The sequence below is a fragment of the Staurois parvus genome, unplaced genomic scaffold (genome assembly GCF_062004578.1).
Source record: "Staurois parvus isolate SC_StPar_1 unplaced genomic scaffold, SC_StPar_1.0 ptg000877l, whole genome shotgun sequence".
NCBI lineage: Eukaryota > Metazoa > Chordata > Amphibia > Anura > Ranidae > Staurois > Staurois parvus.
This window is the reverse complement of record NW_028318673.1, coordinates 156822-182826: the sequence shown is the minus strand read 5'-3', so window position 1 is coordinate 182826 and position 26005 is coordinate 156822. Positions and strand designations below refer to the sequence as shown.

The 26005-nt window shown below is 43.7% G+C and overlaps 1 protein-coding gene across 1 annotated transcript in view; it reads left to right on the top strand.

Annotated features, from left to right (window-relative positions):
- The window catches only part of LOC149443071 (uncharacterized), a 145822-nt gene that overhangs the window by 12558 nt on the left and 107259 nt on the right, over positions 1-26005 (top strand). The window contains 4 exon segments of the mRNA XM_089655915.1: positions 2834-2906; positions 3813-4888; positions 17189-18154; positions 20491-20640. Coding sequence (XP_089512041.1) covers positions 2834-2906; positions 3813-4888; positions 17189-18154; positions 20491-20640 — 2265 coding nt within the window.

Genomic DNA, 26005 nt, shown 5'->3' with positions numbered 1-26005 from the left:
GCCGTGCACCTCGGACACGGCTGATGACAGATCCGAGTACCGCCTCCCGTTGCTGGTACCATGTGACCTGCTGTGACCAATCACAGCAGGTCACATGACAGTTGTATACAATGGATGGCTTCATTCATGATGCCATCCATTGTATACTAGTGCCTAGCTGTGAATGGTCATAGCTAATCACATGTACATGTCATGTGATTAGCTGTGACCAAATCACAGCTAAGCACAAAAAAAAAAAAAAATCTGAATGAATCGATTTCATTCAGGTAAATGCTTGCTTATAGCAAAGTAATTCTTTGCTATAAGCAAATTGTGTAAAAAAAAAAAAATACTGATCACTTCCCCAAAGTAGTACAATGTTACTTTGGTAACATTGTACTACTTTGGTCATAGTAAAATATGAAAAAAAAATCTTAAAAAAAATTAAAAAAATGTAATAAAAAATTAAATATAATAAAAAAATTAAAAAAAATATATATATTTTTTTTCATACTGTCACCAGTCAGTGTCGCTGTTCACCGCCATGCCAGTTATATGATGACGCTGTACTGCACTGGTGACAGGATGTAAAAAAAAAAATAGTGAAAATACTTTTTTTAATTTTTTCATTTTCCGAAAAATTATGACAAAAAAATACAACTTCAAAAAACTCGCCATTCCTCTTATGAAGTACGTCGGACTGTCTACTCTGCAAAAAGGGGTCATTTGGGGGATATCTGTACTATTCTGACATTCTTGGACCTCAAGAAATTAGATTGGCCGTCAGTACTTCAGGACTGATCAATATTCAGATATATACCATAGTTTGTGAACTCTATAACTTTCCTACAAACTAAATAATACATCCTAATTTGGGTTATTTTCACCAAAGACATGGAGCAGAATACATCTCGGCCTAAATTTATGAAGAACAATTATTTATTTGTAAACTTTTATAACAGAAACAAAGAAAAATGTGTTTTTTTTCAAAATTTTTGGTCTTTTTTGTTAATTTAGCAAAAAATAAAAACCCCAGCGGTGATTAAATACCACCAAAAGAAAGCTCTAGTTGTGTGAAGAAAATGACAAAAATTTTAGTTTGGGTACAATGTTGTATGACTGCGCAATTGTCATTCAAAGTGTGAGAGCGCTGAAACCTGAAAACTGGCCTGGGCAGGAAGGTGTAAAATTGCATGGTATTGAAATGGTTAAGGAAAGATTTCGTTGACCAAACCGATCTATTGATAGACAGGTTTATTGATAAAGGATATAAAAAACCCTTTTTGGTGGCTGAAAGGGAAGTTATTGATAGAAAAGATAGAAGTAGTTTCCTGTCTAAGAGAAAGATTAAAAATGATAGATTTGATATTGCCTTTATTACCAACTTTAATAATCAATATAAAAAGATTGAGGGTATTTTTAAAAAATGTTGGCCAATTTTGTTAAAAGATGAGACACTGAAAAAGATTATTCCTGAAAGACCTAAATTTATTTATGAGAAAAATAGATCTGTAAGGAGGAAATTGGTACATAATGTTTTAGATCACCTAAAGAAGTAAACTTCTTCCCTGATATTAAGGGCTTTGTTTATTGTAACAAATGTAAAGCTTGTAGAACGGTTAATAGATCTGGGAAAATAAAAAGGAAGACATTTGTTTCAAATATAACAAAAAAGGAATATAGTATTGATGCAACTTATTTCATGTCATTCCCCTCATGTAATATATGTTTTAGAATGCCGTGTCAATGTCAGTATATAGGAAGAACAGGGAGACAGTTAAAAACTAGGATAAATGAACATTTGAATAATACAAAAAGAGGATTTGAGAAACACAGAGTCTGAAGACATTTCAAATGAAAACACAATAGTGATCCAAGTTTAGCGACATTTTATGGTATTGAGAGAGCAGAAAGACATTGGAGGGTACTGATTTGATTAAAGAAATATCCAAGAAAGAGACGTTTTGGACATATGAACTGGATTCTTTAGTACCAAAAGGTTTAAATATAGATATTGATTTGAATTGTTTTTTGACTAATTTTTAAATATAGTGGCTAGCTATAGAGATTGGAGGATGGGAACTGGCTACACATATATTTTATATGTTTTGGAGATTATAATTTTAGGAAGATGGTGGTTTTTTTTATATATTTTTTATTTTTAATTTTTATTTTATTTTATATTAATTCCTTGTATTAGTATTTACATGCAGGGGAAATAGGAATTAGGTCGTCTATTCCCTTATTTTTGTGTGTATATTAATGACTGTTTTTTATATATATTTGGTATTTGATATATATTTTTCCTTTATGAGAAGAGTGATGCTTTAAGTTGTGTGTATGGCCCTTTAATGTTGTTACGAGCGGGGGAGAGCCATACACACGATAAAATGTATTGAATTTTTGTATGTTTGTGTGGGTGGCCCTTCAATAGCGTTTCACTGTGGAGGGTCAGACACACAAAGGTTTGGATTCAGCCATTTATTCATCCTATCTACATTCGTGTGGAGCGGACTGAATGGAGAGTTCTAATGACCTGATTAATCGAGCGGTGGTGGAGTGAGACAGCGCCGCGGTGATTGGCGGGTCATTAGCATTATGTAAATGTACGGCGGTATTTGTATGAGCCATCTGACGTTTCCATCTGTACCGCCCCTTGATGACGTGGTGACGAAACGCGCTGGGCGTGGCCTACTCGATGCGGATGTCAGAACGCTCCTTGTCCATTGTTCGGTGGAGGTGATCCGTGGTGAGCGGTATTTGTACCCCACCTCTGTTGAGCATTGCAGTTTAAGCTGGTGTCTGTCTGGACACCTTGTTTGTGAGATTTTTATGAGCTTTTTTTATTAAATAGATAAATGGTAGAAACGTACGGCACCATTATGTTCTCTTCTTTGTTCCTGAGTGTGCTGCATGTATATATGGAGGTATGAAATGGAGTGGAGAAATTTCCCATGAGATCCTTTGGCTGCAGAGTATTTTCTATGATAGGGATATAGTATTCCTCAGGCTGCTTACTATTATTGATTACTTGGAAAGTGATTGAGTATTACTACATCTACTAATTGGACATCATTATTCATCGCTCCCAGAGCACAAGCGCTGTTGCTGGTTTATAATTTGACCAGCAAATAGCTCTGGTGAGATCATTCAATCGTTTTTGGTGGTGGATTTGTATAACACTAATATATGACACATTTAAAGTTCAACCTGTAAATAGAAAATTTCCATGACAACATGATATGGATTCTCTTTTGTTACACCCATTTCCTCCCAGCTGGACATTTTATATCGGATGATGTGATTGGAGCACAGACTTTTACATGGTGATAATAATGTGATAACATTCTCCAACTTTGGACCCTTAAACAGAAAGTGATAATGAGGGAGGAGTCAATACCCCAATGATGGTGGTCTTCACGATCAGTCCAGTCTTCATCTTGGTTGTTCTCCCCCCTCCTCACTCTCTGACCTCTGGTGGTCCTCAGCCCCACTGTTCTTCATGACTAAATCATGGACTAAATAAGGAAGTGCAGTACTTCTTGTGTTGGGAAGATGGCGATGAGTGATAGAGGGGGTGGGGACCCTCGTTCTATAATCCCCTCATCACTGTCCCTCCTATAAAAGACAGTTCTGGTTGTTTCCTCACTCTCTGACTAAGGTCCATGAATAAAGAAATGACCTGGTAGGAGATCAGAGGAGCCATTTCCTAGTTCCCTTGAGGGTGGAATTGTAAGCTCCTCAGAGACCAAGCTGCCTGATGTGGGCGGAGTCCTGGTTTGGGGGAACCAATCAGCTCCTGTCTAGTAATCCTCTTTGTCTTTGTATTTTAGTCCATGGCCGGGAGATGAGGAAAACCTCTGAGGATTGTCTCACTTTGTCTCCAGACTGGAAAGTAGAAGATGAGGACATCACACAGTATAGTCTAGGAGAAAACCCGGCTCCCTCCAATGTCCATCCGGCACCACCCAGTGTAGATGGACCATCGGATTCCTCGTATCCTGAGGAACCTCAGACTGTGTGGGACCAGGCAAGCCTTCCAACAGGGAAGAGATTCTCCTGTACTGAGTGCGGGAAGGGTTTCTGTTCTAAATCTGTTCTTAATAGGCATAAAAGATCTCACACAGGAGAGAAGCCGTATTTCTGTACAGAGTGCGGAAAATGTTTTTCAGTGAAGTCTAGTTTTCACACACATCAAAGAACTCACACGGGGGAGAAGCCGTATTCCTGTCCTGAGTGTGGGAAATGTTTTTCAGTGAAGCCCAGTTTTCTCACACATCAAAGAACTCACACGGGGGAGAAGCCATATTGCTGTCCCGAGTGTGGGAAATCTTTTTCAGAGAAGGCCAGACTTTACACACATCAAAGAACTCACACGGGGGAGAAGCCATATTCTTGTCCTGAGTGTGGGAAATGTTTTTCAGTGAAGTGCAGTCTTTACACACATCAGAGATCTCACACGGGGGAGAAGCCATATTCCTGTCCTGAGTGTGGGAAATGTTTTTCAGAGAAGGCCAGACTTTACAGACATCAAAGAACTCACACGGGGGAGAAGCCATATTCATGTCCTGAGTGTGGGAAATGTTTTTCAGTGAAATCCAGTCTTTACACACATCAAAGAACTCACACGGGGGAGAAGCCGTATTCTTGTTCTGAGTGCTTAAAATGTTTTTCAGATAAGTCCTATCTTTACAGACATCAGAGATCTCACATTGGAGAGAAGCCATATTCCTGTCCTCAGTGCGAGAAATGTTTTTCACAGAAGTCCCATCTTTACACACATAAAAGATCTCACACGGGGGAGAAGCCATATTCTTGTCCTGAGTGTGGGAAATGTTTTTCACAGAAGTCCCATGTTTACCCACATCAAAGATCTCACACGGGGGAGAAGCCACATTCCTGTCCTGAGTGAGGGAAATGTTCCTCACTGAAGTCCTGTCTTCCTGTACATCTGGGATTATAATGAGGAAGACAGATCAGACAGGGGTCAGTACTTATTGGGGTTGGAATGGGGAAAGACTATGGCAGATGGTAAGAAGGTTCCCATGTTATAAACAACCAGTGGAATTGGTACCATTTGTATGAAAATAAAAATTACACAAAAACCGTGTGAACAAGGTGTCAGTGAATGAAAGTGTTTGTTCCCCAATGCCAGAAGTGTGCCCAGCACAATAGGTGAGTTGGAAGGTTTGGTGCATGAAGAGAACTAGGATTGAATTGGTATTGCTGAATCTTGGCTTCATTCCTCACATGACTGGGCCATTCATATTCCTGGCTAGGTTCTCTTTCAGAGAGACGGGGGAAATAGGAAAGGTGGTGGTGTCTGTCTCTATGTGAGAAGTGATCTCAGAGCGAGTGTGAAAGAGGACCTAGTTGATGGAGAGTGTGATGAGGCTGAAGTATTATGGGTGGAACTGCACATGGGGGGCGTACTACAAAGGTCATCATTGGAGTTTGTTATAGGCCTCCCAGTGTTAATGAGGAGGTGGAGACTCCGCGGGCTGGGACAGTGATAATAATGGGGGATGGTAACTACCCAGAGAGTGACTGGAGTAATGGTACTGCAGGAACAGTTAAAGGGCAAAAAAAATGTATAAACCTACTACAGGACAATTTTATGGTGCAGTTCATAGAGGCCCCAACTAGGAATAATGCTCTGCTGGACATGGTCATCTCCAACCATGCAGAGCTTATTACGAATGTCCATATAAAAGAACATCTGGGTAGCAGTGACCATAACATGATTTCATTTATTGTTAGCTGTAAACAGCAAGCACATATGGGGAAAATAAAAATGCTCAACTTTAAGAGAGTTAATTTTCCAAGGCTGAGAGCTGCTCTCCAAGACTTAGACTGGGAGGGAATATTGGCATTGATGAACACAACACAGAAATGGGAGTTCTTCAAAAAGTCTGTATGTGACCACACTGCAAAATATATTCCCATGGGCAACAAGTATAAAAGGCTAAAAGTCCAACCTATGTGGCTTACGGCCAAAGTTACAAAAGCTATAGATAATAAGAAAAGAGCTTTTATTAAATATAAAATTGAAGGAACGCGATCATCGTTTACACATTACAAAGAATAGAACAGAAGATGCAAAAAGGACATAAAGGAGCAAAAATTGAAAACGAACAACAGAAAGCTATCAGGACGACCCCAAAACTTTCCTCCAATATATGAATAGTAGAAAGGTCCGGTCCCAGCATGTAGGCCCTTTACAGAACCATCTAGAGGGGGTGACTGGGGACAAAGAGAAGGACAATGTATGAAATCCCTTCTTCAGCTCTGTGTATACAAAGGAGCGTGAGGGGCTCTTGTCGATAATGGGGGGGTGGTACTGACACCCCCCAGATGATCCACATTGGCTCACAATTGATATGATCCAGAAATATTTGTACAGAATAAAGGTGAATAAAGCCCGTGGACCAGATGGCATACACCCATGGGGCCTTAAAGAATTCAGCTCTGTCATCTCACAGCCATTGTTTCTCATTTTTAGGGACTCTTTAACCTCTTCATCCTCAGCCACTGCATATGTACGTTTGCAGGGCGGCACGGCTGCACAAAACCACGTTTTAAAACGTGTTTTTGCAAAACAGGTAGGGGGCGCATGTGAGGCGCGTGCCCGCCCTACCTGTCCTGCGGGTGTCAGCAGCGGGTCTCTGCCGCCAGGTCACAGCCGGTCATTACCGTCCGCTTCCCCGCGATTCACGGTGATCGCTGACAGAGAGCAGGGCTGCATTGTTTACACTCAGCCCTGCTCTGTGTCAGTTCCCTGACAGCTCGTGACAAGCTGAAGAGGGAGAGAAGAGTTTTTCTCTCTTGATCAGCCTGCCCCCGTCCAGCACACACCCCCGCCCCCTAGTAAAACACTCCCCTCACACAGTAAACCCTAAAAATGTTAACCCCTTCCTCCCCAGTGCCATTAGTACAGTGTCAGTGGGGTTTTTTTTCACTGATCACTGTATTGGTGTCACTGGGGATGTCAGTGACCCCAAGTCAGTTCCCCCCCAGTGTCAAAACGTCCGCCGCAGTCCTGCCATAAGTTGGTGATCACCGCCATAAGTCACTGATTGCCGCCATAAGTCGCTGATTGCCGCCATAAGTCGCTGATTGCCGCCATAAGTCACTGATCACCGCCATATGTTGCTGATCGCCGCCATTATTAGTATAAAAAAAATTAAAAATCCCAGTATCTTTCCCGCCATTTGTAAACGCTATAACTTTCATGTAAACCAATTAATTTACACATATTGGGATATTTTTTTAGCAGAGACATGTCTCAGAATGCATTTTGGACAAAATTTGTAACAAAATTTATTTTTTTTATTTTTTTTACTGGACATGTTTTATAGCAAAAAGTCCAAAATATTGTTTTTTTTTCTAAAAATTGTCAGCCTTTTTTTTTAAAGCGCAAAAAATTAAAAACGCACAGGCGATCAAATACCACCAAAAGAAAGCTCAATTTGTGGGAAAAAAAGGATGTAAATTTAATTTGGGTGCAGTGTTGCATGACCGTGCAATTGTCCGTTAAAGTAACGCAGCACCGTAACACAAACCTCTTCTGTAACCACTTCCTGACCACCCTACAGCAGAAATACTACTACAGGGCGGTATGGGTACGCAAAATCACATATATATATATATACGTGATTCGCGCTCCCGTGGTTTTCACACCCCTCCCAGATAGCGTCAGATTGCCCATCAGTACACCAGTCATCACATTTAACCCCTTGATTGCCAGGAGCATGCTCATGTACAATAAACCTCCATTGCTAGTATAGTGTCTGAACGGGTCAATATCTTTGATCAGATCAGCACTATACCAGCGTTCACATTAGTATAGCGTCCCCAAAAGTGCAGCATTAGTGGGATCAGCCCCGGCAACTGCCAACACCTGCGTTTAGCCCCTACGCTTACCCCCCCCTTCTCCCCCAGCAAATATAGTGTCAGTAGGTCACTGTCACTTGATACATTGCACACAAATGTATGGTCGCAGAATCAGGCCTGATCTCTGTTAGCACTTGCCGGTAAATTTTGATGACTCTCATATGCAGCAGAGTGCCAGTACTAGTGCCGCGCTACCTTTTGGTGAACTGGCGAGTACCAGCGGTCTAGTACATCTTGGTCTTTCACATACCTCCTTGATTTTTGGAGCTGTTTTTCACGGAATATCTGTATGCGTTGATTGTGGATCAAAGCAGTTTATATGCACAACAATTTATCGCCACCAACCCAAATTCAAACCTTTCCAGACCATTCGCATGGAAACTTATTATGGTTTTCAAATTTAAATTTTTTTGGTCCTAACCCTCAACATGGGCATTACTAAAAGAAATGAATTGCGGTTGTATTGGTCCGCAGACCCGATTCATCATATGCCGTGTTCTCTGCTGCCATGGCCAGGCATAGATATGAGAGTATAATGTGTTTTATGCATTTCAATGACAATACACTCTGTCATCCTCGGGGTGACCCTGAATTTGACCGGCTCCACAAAATTCAGCCCCTCGCAAATCACCTTAACCTAAAATTTGCAGGTGTCTATACTCCCCAGCAAAACATCTGCGTTGATGAGTCCCTCATTCATTTTTCTGGCCGCCTTGCATTCAAACAATTTCTCCCCAGCAAGCGTGCCAGATATGGGGTCAAGATGTAGAAGACCTGTGAGAGGACATCAGGCTATACTTATAAGTTTCGGATTTATGAGGGAAAAGATAGTCACGTGGAGCCCCCCGGATGCCCAGACTACATGGGGAGCAGTGACAAGATAGTTTGGGACTTGGTGTCATCCTTTTTCCATATGGGGTACCACTTATACGTGGACAATTTTTATTCAAGCGTGCCACTATTTAGACATTTGTTCAATCTTGGAACTGGCTCATGTGGCACCGCGTGACCTAATGTGTGCCCACCATTAGAAGTGGGTGGATGCAGGGTGGTATATTCTAATGGTGGGCATACCACACACTTTTTCTGCTAGAGATTTCTTCTCTTTTTTCATTCAGTCCACAGGCTGCATACGAAAAAAAAGAACATAGTATATATACCCAACAAGAACCAGCGATGTACTGGTACATCACTGGACTTTGAATGGTTATACCAGGATGATGCCTATAGCTGCAGGCATCATCCTGGTGTTGTTTTTTTCAGCCGGCGATCAGCTTTTATGTGAAAGCAATCCTAGCGGCTAATTAGCTGCAGGATTGCTTTTACAAGCAGCGGGATATGATGTCCCCCCTCCCCCGCTGCCTTCCACGGCCTTCTCGGGCAGTCCCGTGCCATCAGGGAAACCTGAAAATGCAGCCGGTGTTTCTGCCAGCTAACCATAGAGCTGTTTGGAGACCAGAGTGGCGCCAATCATCTCTATAATCTAAGAATTCGGAAGCTACGAGCATTTCATCACTTCAGTTTCGCAGGATATAAACAGCACCATTTGTAAATTGGAAAAGCATCTGATCACACCGATCTTGGTTTGATTAGATAATGTAAGGGCAGAGGAGAGATGCAGAGTCTGATAGACCCCAGATTTCTCAAAAAAGAATATTACAATGTCCATTGAGGTTATAGGGGATATTTGCATTCCCTGTTATAGCATTAAAAGTGATTAAAAAAAATGCATGTGAGGTATTGCCGTGAACGTCAGATCAGGGGCAGTAATTCTAACACTAGACCTCCTCTGTAAATCTAAAATGGTGGCTTTTAAAGTGCTGCCTATGGATATTAAAAATGTTTGCAGTTTGTCGCCATTGAACGTGGCATGCGCAGTCTTAAAGCATGTCATGTTTGGTATCTATTTACTCGGCATATCATTATCCTTTATATTTTACCAAACAATTGGCCAATATATTGTGTTTTTGTGCATTAAAAGTAAAAAAAGTGTATTTTTTTTAAAAAAAATTGCTTTTAAAAAATCGCTGCACGAGTACTATGTGCCATAAAAAATTGTAGTACTCACCATTTTATTCACTAGGGTGTCTGCTTTAAAAAATATATAATGTTTGGGGGTTTAAATTAATTTCCTAGCAAAAAATACAGATTTTTTTCATGTGAACAAAAAGGCTTGGTCTTCAGGTGGCTAGAAGAATGAATGATGTGTGGCATAAACTTCTAATGCTGGGCATAAAATGACCCCACCCCCCAAAATGACACCTTTTTGTAAAGTAGTCACCCCAAACTATTTGCTGAGAGGCATGTTGAATCAATAGAAGAATTTATTTTTTTACCACAAGTTTTTGGAAAATGACAAAAATAAATATATATTTTTTTTTACACAAAATTGTCAATTAAATGATTCACTACTCACACATGCCATGGGTATATGTGGAATTACTCCCCAAAATACATTCTGCTACTTCTCCCGAGTATGGGGGTACCACTTGTGTGAGACGTTTTGGCAGTATAGCCAAGTACAGGACCCAGAATCCAATAAGCACCTTCAGGCTTTTAAAGGGCTTTATTTCCTCGTTACACTTCCTGACTACCTATCACAGTTTCGGAGGCCATGAAATGCCAGGATAGCACCAACCCCCCCCAAATGACCCCTTTTTCGAAAGTAGACACCCCAAGGAATTTGATAAAAAGCAAGGTAAGTATTTTGCAGATCTCATTTGTTGCCACAAGTTTTTGGAAAATGAAGAAAAAAAACAAAAACATATTTTTTCTATTTTTTTTATATTTCAAAACCTTGTGAGAAAAAAATGAGATCTTCAAAATACTCACCATGCCTCTTTTTAAATTCCTTGGGGTGTCTACTTTCCAGAAAGGGGTCATTTGGGGGGGTTTGGTGCTATCCTGGCATTTCAGGGCCTCCGAAACTGTGATAGGTAGTGAGGCAGTGTAATGAGAAAGTTACGCACCTTCAGGCTTTCAAAGTGGTCATTGGCTTTCAGGCTCCTGTATGTGGCTAGGCTCCCAAAAAGTCTCTCACATGTGGTATCCCCATACTCAGTAGAAGTAGCAGAATGTATTTTGGGGTGTAATTCCACATATACCCATGGCTTGTGCGAGAAATAAATCATTTAAATGACAACTTTGTGTAAAAAAATAAAAATAAATTTTTTGTCATTTTCCAGAAACTTGTGGAAAAAAAATAAATCTTCCATGGACTCAATATGCCTCTCAGCAGATAGCTTAGGGTGTCTAATTTCCAAAAAGGGGTCATTTGAGGGTGTTTGTACTATTCTGATATTTTAGCACCTCAAGAAATGTGATGGGCAGTCAGAAAGTAAAAGCTGTGTAAATTCCATTATCTATCCCATAATTTGTAGACGCTATAACTTTCACACAAAGCAATCAATATACACTTATTGGGATTTTTTAACCAAAAACATGGAGCAGAATACATTTTGGCCTAAATTTATAACTAACTTTGAGTTTACTATATTTTTTATAGCTGAAAGTAAAAAGGTGATCAAATACCACCGAAAGAAAGCTCTATTTGTGTGAAAAAAAGGACGTAAATTTTGTTTAGGTGCAGCATTGCATGACCGCGCAATTATCAGTTGAATTAGTGCAGCGCCGAGTAGTAAAAAGAGGTGTGGTCATTAAGGGGGGTAAATCATCTGGAGGTCAAGGGGTTAAAGAGCTGATAACATTGCTTAACATGGACAAGAGCCGAACCACGCCTTATCACCCAGAGGGTGATGCTCTCCCTGAGCGTTTCAATCGTACCTTGTTGAATATGTTGGGTACCCTCCCTAATGGTGCTAAACAAACCTGGAGCCGACATGTTGGAGCTATGGTACATGCCTAGAATTGTACCAGACATGAGTCAACTGGTCTCTCTCCTTATTTTCTCATGTTTGGGAGAGAAGCCCGTCTGCCTATTGACATTCAGTTGCATGTGTCTACCGATGGACTGGAACATAGAAATCACTACCAGTATGTGGCACAACTCACACATAGTTTACAAGAGGCCTATCAAATGGCTGAGGAAAATGCTGCAAAAATAAATGCTGCCAATAAAAGACGCTTAGATGCCAAAGTTCATTACAAAGACTTACAACCTGGTGATAAAGTGCTTCTTCGCAATTTGGGACCCTCAGCCAAACATAAGTTAGCTGATCGCTGGAGAAATGAGTTGTTTGAAGTTATAGAAAAACTGCCTAGAATTCCAGTCTACCGGATTCGAGGACCTGAGGATCGGATCAAAGCCTGGCATAGGAATCACTTGCTTCCAGTACCACAAGTTGCTACTGAGGATGAGTAACCTGATATTGCTACAGATTCTAATGATGTGCCTTGTGCAGACAGTGGAGGACAGTGTGATGACAATGACTGGTTTACACCTCCACCAGAGTCTCCTGTACAGGCTCCTTCACCTATTACTAATGGGGGTCTTCCTCAGAGGGGAGGTCTGAACCCAACCACTCCTGCTTTTGAACCAACAGCCCAAACCTTTGTGCCTACAGTTCCAGGCATGATTGGAGCACCAAGTTTTCCCACTAGTGCAGTCCCAGATTTATCTGGACTAATGCCTGAGGGCTTGATGAGAGGAGATCCTGTTCGATGACCTCCACCAATGTTTACTAATGGCACCTTGGGAAGACCCTGCTATGCTATACAGAACTATGCTGTACAACCTCATGTTCTGATGGACATTACAGCCCATTCTAGACTGGGTAGCATGATGCCTATTTGTTACTAACCATGTTTTCTTTGCAGCTAATCTCTGTAATAGATTGCTTCTGGAGAAGTGGTCTGCAGAAGGTGACAACGATTATAACTTGCTATATTTTGTAGTTGTTTTATGTGTATTGCCACGTTGCAAGGATTTTCAGCAGGGGGAGAATGTAGTGATGTGATATATTCTTTGCCCATTTTCCAGTGTATACTTCTATTATGCAGTGTTTGTTTTGCCCTTTTCCAATATGGCTGCTATGCTCTCTGGGCACTGAGGATGAGATCATCAGAGAGAGACTTGTGAAAAGGAGGGAAGTGTGGATTTCCTGGGGGAGAGAGAGAACGTAGACTGTCAGTGTTGCAGCCTCCCCTCACTGAGACATGCAGAAAACACTGTTAATGCTTTAATGTTCCTGTGTGGAAGATACTTTATGTTGGATGGTCACTGAATGTGATTTCTCCAATACATGGACTTCCATATACAATGCTGTGTGGATTACTGTCTATGTTTATGATACATTTCTCAGTTGGGATTTCAATTGTTATCCACAATCCCCAATTGAGTGGAGGCACTAGTGCTTGTTAGAGATCTTGTCCTGATCACACAGATTATACAGAATCTGCTCCTGAATACTATACAGGTGATGCCATTACACACTTTTCATCTCCCGCAGTATCCCTGTAAGGTACATATTATACAGGAAGGGGGATTATGGGATGGATCTCGGGCTGCAGTTCCTCTGAACTCCACAAGGTGGGGATCTCACCTGTACTCACACAGGAAGTCTCTATGACATGCAGACAGGAAGTGATGTCAGGTACAGACAGGAAGTGATGTCAGGTACAGACAGGACACAGAGAGGAGACGTTGGTGGACATGGCAGCAGAGGTAATAAGATGTTATATTTTATTTACACCCAGTAACCCCCGATCATGTCCGTCCTCTTCCTCCATAGTCATGTCCGTCCTCTTCCTCCATAGTCATGTCCGTCCTCTTCCTCCATAGACATGTCCGTCCTCTTCCTCCATAGTCATATCCTCTTCTATAGTCATGTCCATCCTCTTCCTCCATAGTCATGCCCGTCCTCTTCCTCCATAGTCACATCCGCCCTCTTCCTCCATAGTCACGTCGGTCCTCTTCCTCCATAGTCACGTCGGTCCTCTTCCTCCATAGTCATGTCCGTCCTTTTCCTCCATAGTCACATCCGTCCTCTTCCTCCATAGTCATGTCCGTCCTCTTCCTCCATAGTCACGTCCGTCCTCTTCCTCCATAGTCACGTCCGTCCTCTTCCTCCATAGTCACGTCCGTCCTCTTCCTCCATAGTCACGTCTGTCTTCTTCCTCCATAGTCACGTCCGTCCTCTCCCTCCATAGTCACGTCCGTCCTCTTCCTCCATAGTCATGTCCGTCCTCTTCCTCCATAGTCACTGTGACGTCTTTTATCTCCAGCAGATGATGATACACACATATATAGTGTGGGAACCCAGATGAACCCCTTCAGGGGCAGAACATTCCCCCACTTCCGGGGCCGGAACATTCTCCTCATTGTGGAGATAAATTCTAGTAATATGGTCCTCTAAACAAACAGCACTGACAATAAATAGACAAGACAAGGACCATCCTGACCATACATGGCCTACAAAGGGCAATGATGACACTACACAGGCAGCCAATGGGCAATCATTACACTATGCAAACAAAAAAACATTTTTACTTAAGGGGACAAAGTCCTCTATGAGATGACTTTTGATGACAGGTTCTCTTTAATGAGACATCCAGGGTCTAAAAGACCCCCAATGTCTCCCCTGTACTCCATTGGATGTAATGTAGCGCACATCGCACCGCATTACATTCTTTGCCGGCCTCGATGGTCAGGAAATCTGTCATAACGTCACTTCTGGATCAGGACAAGAAGGGAGTGAACATGTCCGCTCTCCTCCGCCCCCTCTACCCTCCGACACCTGCTGACCCGGGCCCACAGATGGGCAAGCAGAGCCGGGGAAACATAGTAGGTACAGGAGAGGTTCACACACACGGGGTGGCAGAGGCTGGCACCTGAAAGGAGAGCCCTGCGGCTTGCCCTCAGCAGGGATAAAGATTAAAAACAATACTTGCCCGGCCCCCAGAACTACATATCCCGGGCGTCGGGCGATGTAAAGTGACCATCCCTGCATGATGAGCCGACATTGACCTCACAGCACTGCCTCAGAGCAAACTAGTCATAGGAAGGATCAGATTTATCATTCCTTGTCTGCAGATCTAAAACTCATCAAAACCAGTTCAGAGACCAAACAAACCCAACAGAGAAAAGGGGCCCCGGACCTCAAAATTGTAGTAAACACTAAACAGTCCAAAATAAATGTCTTCCCATGGGGGGAGTAGTTCTTCAATGTCCATCAACCCTCCTATTCCCCCCTCACATCCACATCCTATCATTGTGTGACCAATACCATCCAAATCATTCTTACTTTCATTTCCCAAAGTTATCCGTCTACAAGGAGACCTGTATAGATCACATGATGGCACCAATGAGGATGGAGGAGGACCGGAGTCACATGACTGAGAAGATACTAAACCTCACCCTGGAGATCATCTACCTGCTGACCGGAGAGGTGAGGAGGATTCTGGGAGGTCACATGACATCACTCTCATCTCTATTAATAAAACACAGACCTGACCGGAGAGGTAAGGAGGATTCTGGGAGGTCACATGACATCACTCTTATCTCTATTAATAAAACACAGACCTGACCGGAGAGGTGAGGAGGATTATGGGAGGTCACATGACATCACTCTTATCTCTAATAATAAAACAAAGACCTGACCGGAGAGGTGAGGAGGATTCTGGGAGGTCACATGACATCACTCTTATCTCTATTAATAACACACAGACCTGACCGGAGAGGTGAGGAGGATTCTGGGAGGTCACATGACATCACTCTTATCTCTAATAATAAAACAAAGACCTGACCGGAGAGGTGAGGAGGATTCTGGGAGGTCACATGACATCACTCTTATCTCTATTAATAAAACACAGACCTGACCGGAGAGGTGAGGAGGATTCTGGGAGGTCACATGACATCACTCTTATCTCTATTAATAAACACAGACCTGACCGGAGAGGTGAGGAGGATTCTGGGAGTCTAACACAATGTTTCTATTGGTTCCTCAATACAGAGATTTCCTCTTCTGAAGTCAGGTGATCATATGACCATCACAGTGCCTCCATGTGACTCCCTAAACCCTGAGAGACACAACATGCAGAAGATTCTAGAAGTCACCAAGAAGATGATGGAGCTGCTGACAGGAGAGGTGAGCGGTGCCGGGAATTCTGGGATATTATCCAATCACTGATAGTATCATTAGGATCTGTACATTATCTGCATTGTTACCATTGATGTCATTTTTATTATATATTCAGAGTGGAAACCTGAGAGATCCTAAAGTTGAGGTTAAAGAAGAGATAAAAGAGGAGGAAGATGAGGATGGGGGGATGGAGGAGTCAGAGCTTCTAGAAGAACACAAAGATCTGTACCAGGACACCATGGTGGAGTCATCCAGCTACAGGAACCCACCAGAGAGATGTCCCCGTCCTCTGTATTCCCGGGATTCCACACAGGAAGGTCACACCATCCCTCACCATCATCAGGTAGATGAGGAACAATCACTGATAGTATCATTAGGATCTGTACATGATCTGCATTGTTACCATTGATGTCATTTTTATTATATATTCAGAGTGGAAACCTGAGAGATCCTAAAGCTGAGGTTAAAGAAGAGTATAAAGAGGAGGATGAGGAGTATGGAGTGATGGAGGAGTTTTCAGAAGGACACAAGGATATGATGGAGCCACCTAATACCAGGAACCCACCAGAGAGATGACCCCGTCCTCTGTATTCCCGGGATTCCACACAGGAAGGTCACACCATCCCTCACTGTTACATGGTTGGTTGGACAGAGAATCTTGAACATGGATTTTTCATGTTCGCTTATATTTATATATTATGTTAAATTTCTCATTTTCTTGATTTAGGGTGAATATATAAAAGTTGAGGTGAAAGCAGAAGAAGAAGAGGCGTATGTGAGGGATGATCAGCAGTCTATGGAGGAGGATGGAATAACGGGGACATTTATAGAGGAGGACACTCCTACAGAGATCAGCACAGGTGGGTCATGAACACTAAATCCATTCCTCCACCCATACTGCTCACTGATTGGTCCAGAATAGGGCGGGGACTGGGTGATATCAGCCTGTAATCCCCTGGTCACTTTCCTGAGCTGTGTTCCCCGTCCTGTATTCCTGGATTTCTCTCAGATAATCTTCCTTCTCTGTGCTGCAGACACAATTTATGTATCAGTTCTGGTTGTTTCCTTACTCTCTGACTAAGGTCCATGAATAAAGAAATGACCTGGTAGGAGATCAGAGGAGCCATTTCCTAGTTTCCTTGAGGGTGGAATTGTAAGCTCCTCAGAGACCAAGCTGCCTGATGTGGGTGGAGTCCTGGTTTGAGGGAACCAATCAGCTCCTGTCTAGTAATCCTCTTTGTCTTTGTATTTTAGTCCATGGCCGGGAGATGAGGAAAACCTCCGAGGATTGTCTCACTTTGTCTCCAGACTGGAAAGTAGAAGATGAGGACATCACACAGTATAGTCCAGGAGAAAACCCGGCTCCCTCCAATGTCCATCCGGCACCACCCAGTGTAGATGGACCATCGGATTCCTCGTATCCTGAGGAACCTCAGACTGTGCAGGACCGGGCCGGCCTTCCAACAGGGAAGAGCTTCTCCTGTACTGAGTGCGGGAAGGTTTTCCATTTCAAATCCAAACTTAACGTGCATAAAAGATCTCACACAGGAGAGAAACCGTATTCTTGTCCTGAATGCAAAAAAAGTTTTTCACAAAGGTCCAATCTTTACAGACATCAGAGTTCGCATACGGGGCAAAAGCCGTATTCCTGTCTTGAGTGTGGAAAATGTTTTTCAGACAATTCCAGTCTTTACACACATCGGAAATTGCACAAGGGGGAGAGGAAATATTCTTGTCCTGAGTGCGGGAAATGTTTTTTACGGAAGTCCAATCTTTACAAACATCGGCGGTCTCACACGGGGGAGAAGCCACATTCCTGTCCTGAGTGCGGGAAATGTTTTTCAGACAAGTTCAGTCTTTGCAAACATCAAAGGTCTCACACGGGGGAGAAGCCATATTCCTGTCCCCAGTGCGGGAAATGTTTTTCACAGAAGTCTACTCTTTACACACATCAGAGATCTCACACGGGGGAGAAGCCTTATTCCTGTGCTGAGTGCGGGAAATGTTTTTCAGTAAAGTCTAATCTTTATACACATCAGAGATCTCACACAGGGGAGCAGCCATATTCCTGTCCTGAGTGCGGGAAATGTTTTTCAGACAAGTTCAGTCTTTACAAACATCAAAGGTGTCACACGGGAGAGAAGCCGTATTCCTGTCCTGAGTGCGGGAAATGTTTTTCAGATAAGTCCAATCTTTACAGACATCAGAGATCTCACACGGGTGAGAAGCCACTTTCCTGTCCTGAGTGAGGGAAATGTTCCTCACTGAAGTCCTGTCTTCTTGTACATCAGGGGTCCCACACAACCCTGGTGGTGTATTAGTGCCTTGAGTGCGGGAAATGTCTTCTAGATGAATGTTGCTGGACATCCCAGCTCTCATGTGGGGAAGAAGCACACCCTGATATACACCTCAGATATACTCCATGGTTGATCTTCATCATGGAAGAAACAGTCCATAAGGAGATCAGAGGTCACCAAAGACATGGATGAAGTGTGGGACCGGGTTGGCCATTTATGTCAGAAGAATAAAAATGGAGTCCTGCCCTGTCATTGGCTGAGTACATTTTGTGGTGTTAAGTTTTGTAACTATTTACAGGCCTTTTAATTTTTACTTGTTGAATGAATATGACACACCTTTGCCTAGGCATGATGAATATTGGCCGTATTTTATTTCATATAGTGATTTCCTATAGTCATTAGCTCCATCTAGTGGCAATAATGAGGCACTGCTGTACTATTGCCAATTCATGAACACTAGATGGCGCTACACTCTTGCATTGTTAGGTGCCTCCCCAGGCCACAGGATCACTACATAGTGGAAGTGGTGCTCTGAAAGGCCTGGCAGACTTTTGGCATCTACTGTGGTAGTCGAAGTTCTTTCTCCTCCACCTTGTCTGGACGTTGGGCTGCAAGCGTATATATGCAGTGTAGGCGAGGATGACAGAAGTGAGGTGGTGCTTGTGCCTGTTTACATGTCAGGCAGCACATCCATACATGCAGAGTATTTATGGAGAGTCTCCAAATGCTGTAAGCAGCTGGCAGTGTTCTCCCCCACAGGCCCACACACCCCAGATGTACATGGTTGCAGCCTGGATGACTCCTACTGGTAGACACAATGACTGGTCACAAGGTTCTTGGGGGCAGCACCAGCACATACCTTCATGATTGGGAGTGGCTATGGGCACTGGCAGGCTGGGTGAGTGATCAACTGGGGTAACCAGGGCACAGTGCCTTCTCAGCGGACCAGGATCGCTGGATTGTCGGTCCTACTATATGGGTCAGCAGGGCCTATGTCTACTAGATGGCAGAAAGGTCGGGTCAAGGTCTCCTTTTTGGGGCTCTGACTCTGATCACCTATCAGATATTTCTGCAACCTCTAGGGATATCTTGCCTCCGATTCCTGTGTGATTATGGAAGAATCTATATTTGCTTGGTTAAGGGATAGCATAGCATTTGGGATTGGTGCCGGTTGGACCTTTTAGGTCACAAACACGTGTGTTCCCTTTCACCTCTCTTCCTGTTATAGAAGGGACCTGATGGAGGAAGCAAGAGGCAGATGACATTTTATACTGGAAGTGGGTCAGGGAAAGACTTCTCCATGGACTCTGCAATGCCCCAGGGAGAGCGAGTTCACTCAGAGAGGGTGTATGCTTCCAGTAGAGCCGGCAATCTCTCATCTCAACCAAAAGTTATTCTATTCAGAAGTTATCGGGAAGAGGGGCCACTCTGGTGCTGTCGGGGTAGGGAAAGCTCACATTTCCAACAATCTGCTGCTCCTTCTACTTCAACAAAATGTTTCCATTGCTGCTTTCAAGTTTCATGCTTTCCTCCGTATTCCCCATTTCCATTAGGAGTCCTGAGAATTCACTCCAGCTAAACAAGAGACTTTAGTTGAAGAGGCACCTCCACTCCACTCACCTGAGCATGGTGGGGCCCGACTATGAGTTGGAATTCTGAGCCTTTCTGCTCCTCACCTTTCCCTTCATTCTGCATAACAGATTTGCTCCTTCACAAACTCATGATCTTCATTTGTTTCAGGGAGTGATTTCACAGAGGACAAGAGGTTCCTACTTTAGGCTCAAACCTTCTATGGTTTCAATACCAAACGGTGATGGTCATCTCATTATTATTATTATACAGTATTTATAAAGTGCCAATAGTTCGCTCAGCGCTGTACATTACAAAGGGGGACAGAACATGTGACAGAACAATACCAATACAGTGCAAAACATGAGGGGATCGAGGGCCCTGCTCTTTCCAGCTTACAATCTAGGAGGGAGGGGATGGTGGCACAGGAGGAGATAGCTGTGGGGGATGGAGTGGTAGGAAGAGTGGAGGAGGTCGGCAAGTTAGCAGGGGGTGGGGTAGGCTTCCCTGAAGAGATGAGTTTTCAGGGTGCGCCTAAAGGAGAGGAGATTCAGATTCTCATTCTGGATCTGAAGTCATTGTGACAGCTCTCTTCATGAGTGGAAGTTCTAGATGGAATTTGTGTATCTAGTGATATGCTCTCTCCAGCTGGGAGTCTTCCGGGCATCGGTGGACATAAAGGGGGCCAACTTCCTGTTTCTTTCCTTTTCCAGAGGTCCCTGACATTTATGATGGAGGAATGTTATCTCCTGTTTGTGTCCTTACCGTTTGACCTGTCCACAATTCCTGATTCCCAGAGGTTCACTAGGGTCTTGGCTCTGATTCTGGGTCTTTTAATGGACTCTGGGTATTCCTATTGTAGGGTAAATGGATGACTTACTTCTCTACTCTTTTCTTGGAACATACTGGGAGGGGATTTACTTTATACTGGCGTACACATAATCTGGTGCAGCTGTCCATAGTGACCAATCAGCTTCTAATTTTAGCTTGTTCAATAAAGCTTTGACAGTAAAACCTAGAAGCTGATTGGTTACTATGCACAGCTGCACCAGTTTTAGTAAATCCTCCTCAATGAGTCTCTCCTGATGCCCACTCAGAGATTGGTTGGGTTCTCCATTTTGGGTGCGCTACTCCAGGCTCACTTTGTTACTCCTGATTGGAATTTTGGGACCTGTCCCTGAAGTCTGCCCAGGTGAGAGTGGTTCTTCCTCCCGGGTAGACTCAGGTGACTTTGTTCAGGTCACTGGTAAGAATTCCTTCATTGGATTTTACCCGAGGTTCTTGGGAAGTAGGCTACCTTTTTCCCAGTGCTATTCCAGGCCTTTACTATGAAATGTCCTGATGGCGTGGAATGGGAGGCCACAATCATTAGATTCTGGACTGTTGGTTGTCTTTGAGATTGCTTTCTCCCTTTTTATTACCACAAGACTTGGTTGTTGTAGGTGGGGTTGCTGCTTCCAATGCTCTGATAGTGGGGGTGCTTAGTCTTGTTTTCCTGCATTGGTTGACATGACTGAAGGTCCCTGTGAGGGCCCAATTAGATAACACCATGGCTGGGCATATGTAATTCATTAGAGAGGCCCCAGATGTCCGGTTCTTTGTGTTCCTGCTCTAGTAGCCATGCACCCTCCAGAAATAGAAGTTTTCAGGGTGGACTTTCCTCAGCTGCCAGCATTTGTCTCTGGAGGAGTCAGTTCTTCGTTCAGAGGTGATTGGCAACCCGTTGATTATGATTTACCTGTTGACCAGAGGTAGGTGATGGGTAGATTGCATCCCTTCATTGCTGGCCTTCTGGACCTGCACAGGAGTAGGGGTTGCATTTACTGGAACCAATCCCTTCTCACGCTGCAGATGAAAGCCAGCTTCTCCCTCAAGCTGGCAGTCAGCTGCTACCTGAGGAAAGGGGATTGGTTCCAGTAAATGCAGCCCCCAATGTTCCTCCTGTCCCCTTCCTTCTTCTGCCTGGCCACTCTGTGTGCTCTCCATCAGTGCTGTTGACTTCTCATCCTCTCATTCCCCACCGGCTGCTGTGGATGATCTTCCAGATGGTGATTGGGAGCGCTGATCACTCGCTGTGTTCATTCATAACTGAGACATAGTAAACTGTATTTGCTATGCTTCAGTTTGTGAATGAACAGAATCATTCCACAACAGAGTTGTTAAAATAAAACCACAAAAATAAAATGGTAAAAACTAATAAAAAAAAAATAAAGTTGTAAAAAATATAATTTAAAATTAAAAACTACTGACACCATCCGCTGCCTACTGACACCATCCTCTGCTCTACTGCCATCATCCTCTGCCATACTGCCACCATCCACTGCTCTACTGCCATCATCCTCTGCCATACTGCCACCATCCTCTGCTCTACTGCCACCATCCACTGCTCTACTGCCATCAACCTCTGGCATACTGCCACCATCCACTGCTCTGACTGACACCATTCACTGCCCTACTGACACGTTCACTGCTCTACTGCCATCATCCTCTGCCATATTGCCACCATTCACTGCTCTGACTGACACCATTCACTGCTCTACTGACACGTTCACTGCTCTACTGACACGTTCACTGCTCTACTGCCATCATCCTCTGCCATACTGCCACCATTCACTGCTCTGACTGACACCATTCACTGCTCTACTGACACGTTCACTGCTCTACTGACACGTTCACTGCTCTACTGCCATCATCCTCTGCCATACTGCCACCATTCACTGCTCTGACTGACACCATTCACTGCTCTACTAACACATTCACTGCTCTACTGACACGTTCACTGCTCTACTGACAGACACTGTGCACTTTTAAGGTAGGCAAAGTTTATATTTTTACAATGACTTTTTAATTATATTTTTCTAAGTTTTCCTTTCTATTTAGTTAGGCCTTGCTAGTTAAATTCCTAAAAAAGAGCAGTGAACCATGATATCTACCTGAACTACATAAGAGTCACGCACTACAAGGGGACTTCCTGTCTGTTGTTCCAGTGTCCAATCACCTGTAGGTGGTGCAGGATAGTAGGGATGTAATAAGATGCTGTGTGTCCCGTCATGTACCCAACAAATGGCTTTTACAGGTCAACCAAAAATCCTATTTGTCTAAGAAGCCCCGAGAAACCTTTGGAGGACCCCTGGCTGAGGAAGGCTGGACTAGGCAGTCAGATATCCCCCCCTTGGTGGGAGTGGAGGTGACCCCTCTACATAGTAGCCAACATTCCATATAAATTTCTAGGGACACCTTCTTTTTCTCTGTGTCCAGCAAACCATCATGGGTGGAGAATGCACTTTAATTAGGGGTGGGGCATTCGTTTGAAAAGCTTGTGACTCTAGAAGAAGCATATTGATGATCTATTGTACAATCAGATGTGATAACTACACACAGGAAGATTGACCACAATACAGACAGACACCGAGGTCTCGTTCATCACTGGCAGCATTTATGGATTTGGTTATCTGGACAGCTTTTAGGGCTTATTTACATGTTCAGCAGACCTTACCACCCCTCTGAAGAGTGATCCGTGGTGGATCAATTTTCATAGAGCTGTTGACAGGCAGCCAGGAGGCAATATATAGCCACGTGTATTCACACAGCCTGGAGCACTGCACAAAGAGGGGTGAGAAGAGGGACAGGATGAAGAGGGGTGAGGAGGGAGAAGAGGGGCTGAGGAGGAGGAATAGGGGGTGAGGAGGAGGAATAGGGGGTGAGGAGGGAGAAGAGGGGGTGAGGAGGAGGGATTAGGGGGTGAGGAGGGACAGAGGATGAAAAGAGGGGAGGTGGGAGAAGAGGAACAGAGGATGAAGAGATGTGAGGAGGGAGAAGAGGGACAGAGGATGAAGAGGGGGTGAGGAGGGAGAAGAGGGGGTGAGGAGGAGGAATAGGGGGTGAGGAGGAGGGATAGGGGGTGAGGAGGGAGAAAAGGGGGTGAGGAGGGAGAAGAGGGGTGAGGAGAGAGAAGAGGGTGCAAGGAGGGAGAATATGGAGCGAGGAGGGAGAAGAGGGACAGAGGATGAAGAGGGGTGAGGAGAGAGAGGAGGGAGAAGAGGAGGTGAGGAGGAGGAAAAGGAGGTGAGGAGGGAGAAGAGGGGGTGAGGATGAGGGATAGGGGGTGAGGAGGGAGAAGAGGGACAGAGGATGAAGAGGGGTGAGGAGAGAGAGGAGGGAGAAGAGGAGGTGAGGAGGAGGAAAAGGAGGTGAGAGAGAAGAGAGGGTGAGGAGGAGGTGACTGGAGCAGCAAGGAGGGGGTAAGGAGGGTGTAGAAGGGGGAAGTGAATAGGGGACAAAAAGCTGGAAAGGAGAAGAGGGGGATGGGAAGGTGATAGGTGGATGGGGAGATGAGGAGGGGATGAAGGAGGGAAACGATGGTGAAGTGGGGGACTGGGAGCTGAAAAGGGTGATGGGGTGGGGAGGTGATAACGAGGAAGAGTGAGTGAGATCAAAATGGGGCTGAAGAGGGGGAAGGGAGAAGGACAGAGGATAAAGGTGGGGACAGTTCAGTGATGAGGGGAAGGAAGGATGAATGGGGTGAGGAGGGGGACACGGGTTGTAAGTGGGGGTGTGATGGATTTGGTAAAATGCCTATTTTGTTTCCTATTGAATATATATATATATACGCTATTTCTATAAGTTTTATAAATATTTACTTTTATACTTTAATACATATGTTGTGTGAATATTTTCTGCCTGCTGGGCTTTGTGGTACTATAAGAAATCCTTGCTTAAGAAATGTCTGCTCACACACACAGACCCCCTCCCACCATGTGATTTGGGAAACAAAGGAATGTTTTTCTTCTCTATAAGATAAGATGGAAGAAGATCACACCTATACCATGACGGAGATTGTTTTCGTGTGGAAATGACCAATCAAAGACTAATATTTTGCTTATGCTGTTGTCACATGACTCTCGCATCATTCTGCATATATAAGTTCACTTTCTCATTATAATAAACTAGAAGTGTTCATAGACTGAACTTGTGTGTCAGCGTGAGTCCCTTCCAATGTGCGCACATTTCAAAGCTAGCATCATAAATTAGGACAGGAACAGATAAGCAGTGGACGATTTCAGTCCGTGACTAAAACAATTGGTGCCAAGAAACCCGGGAACTCTGAGTAATGAACCTGCAGCCAGCTGACATGAAAAGGGCATTAGCTGTCAGTCAAACTGGACAGGCCGGAGATTGATCGCCTCTGGAGCATGGTAAGATATATTTTGCTATCTTACCATTGCTTATCCTGTCTTTGTTGTTGATTCATACCTGTGCCTAGTACGGCTGCTAAAGGTCACTAAAAGCAGGTAACCTTGCTTGCCCGGAGTTTATTTAAATATACCTGCATGTGCTTATCTGTTACCTGGGTCTCTGTTGTGTGTTTTTATGTATCAGTCTTGAGGTGGAAGAGGAGTGGACCTACTGAGGGTTTTGACACATAATTTCTCTGGGTGTGTGGTAACCTTGTGTGTTGACCACAAGAGAGGAGGTGGCGGGTTACACGTCACTGTAGTGTGACAGCGGGGTGCCGTAACTGTTTGTGTGGGTTACGAAGATTTACTCAGTGATCTGTACTCATAGCCCACCAAGATAGACTGATATGTTATGTCCTAAATGTGTGTCTGTGAGTTAATGTTTGCCGTTCATAACAGAAGGTTGGGGTTTGTTAAGGGTTAAGGAAAGTCTGGACAGCAGCCTGTGAAGTGTCTTAGATTTTTGTTAGGAAGGACCAGAGACAGGAGGAGATGGGTCAGACGCTGATAAGACCCCTAGAAAGGAATGTTAGCACGTGACCTGGTTGCACAGAGGGAGGGGGAGCAGTATGTGAAGGGATTAGTTAAGTTAGTGAAAGTATGTGGAATCACAGATAAGGGAGGTCGTTTACAGCCAAAAGAATGGCGAAGAAAAAAAAAAAAGGAGAAGAAAGATGTCTTAGTTGACAAAGAATTTTGCTGAAGACAGCAAGAAGCTTGGTATAATGTAGCCAAAGTTATCCACAAAGAGTAGTGGACAGAACAGGTATTGCTACAGAGAAAAAAAAAAAAAAAAACTGTTTATGTGTACCATTAATGTGTTAAATATTGAAAAGGATTACTGGCATGTCATATTGTGAAGAGGTGTGAAGGAAGTGAAGCAGTTAAAAAGTTATCTAAAGTAGCGAAAGTTTGTAAGCTGAAGGTCAGGACTGGCATAAATCATTGTAGGAACAGAGAGGAATGTTATGTGATAAAGGTTTGCTGAACG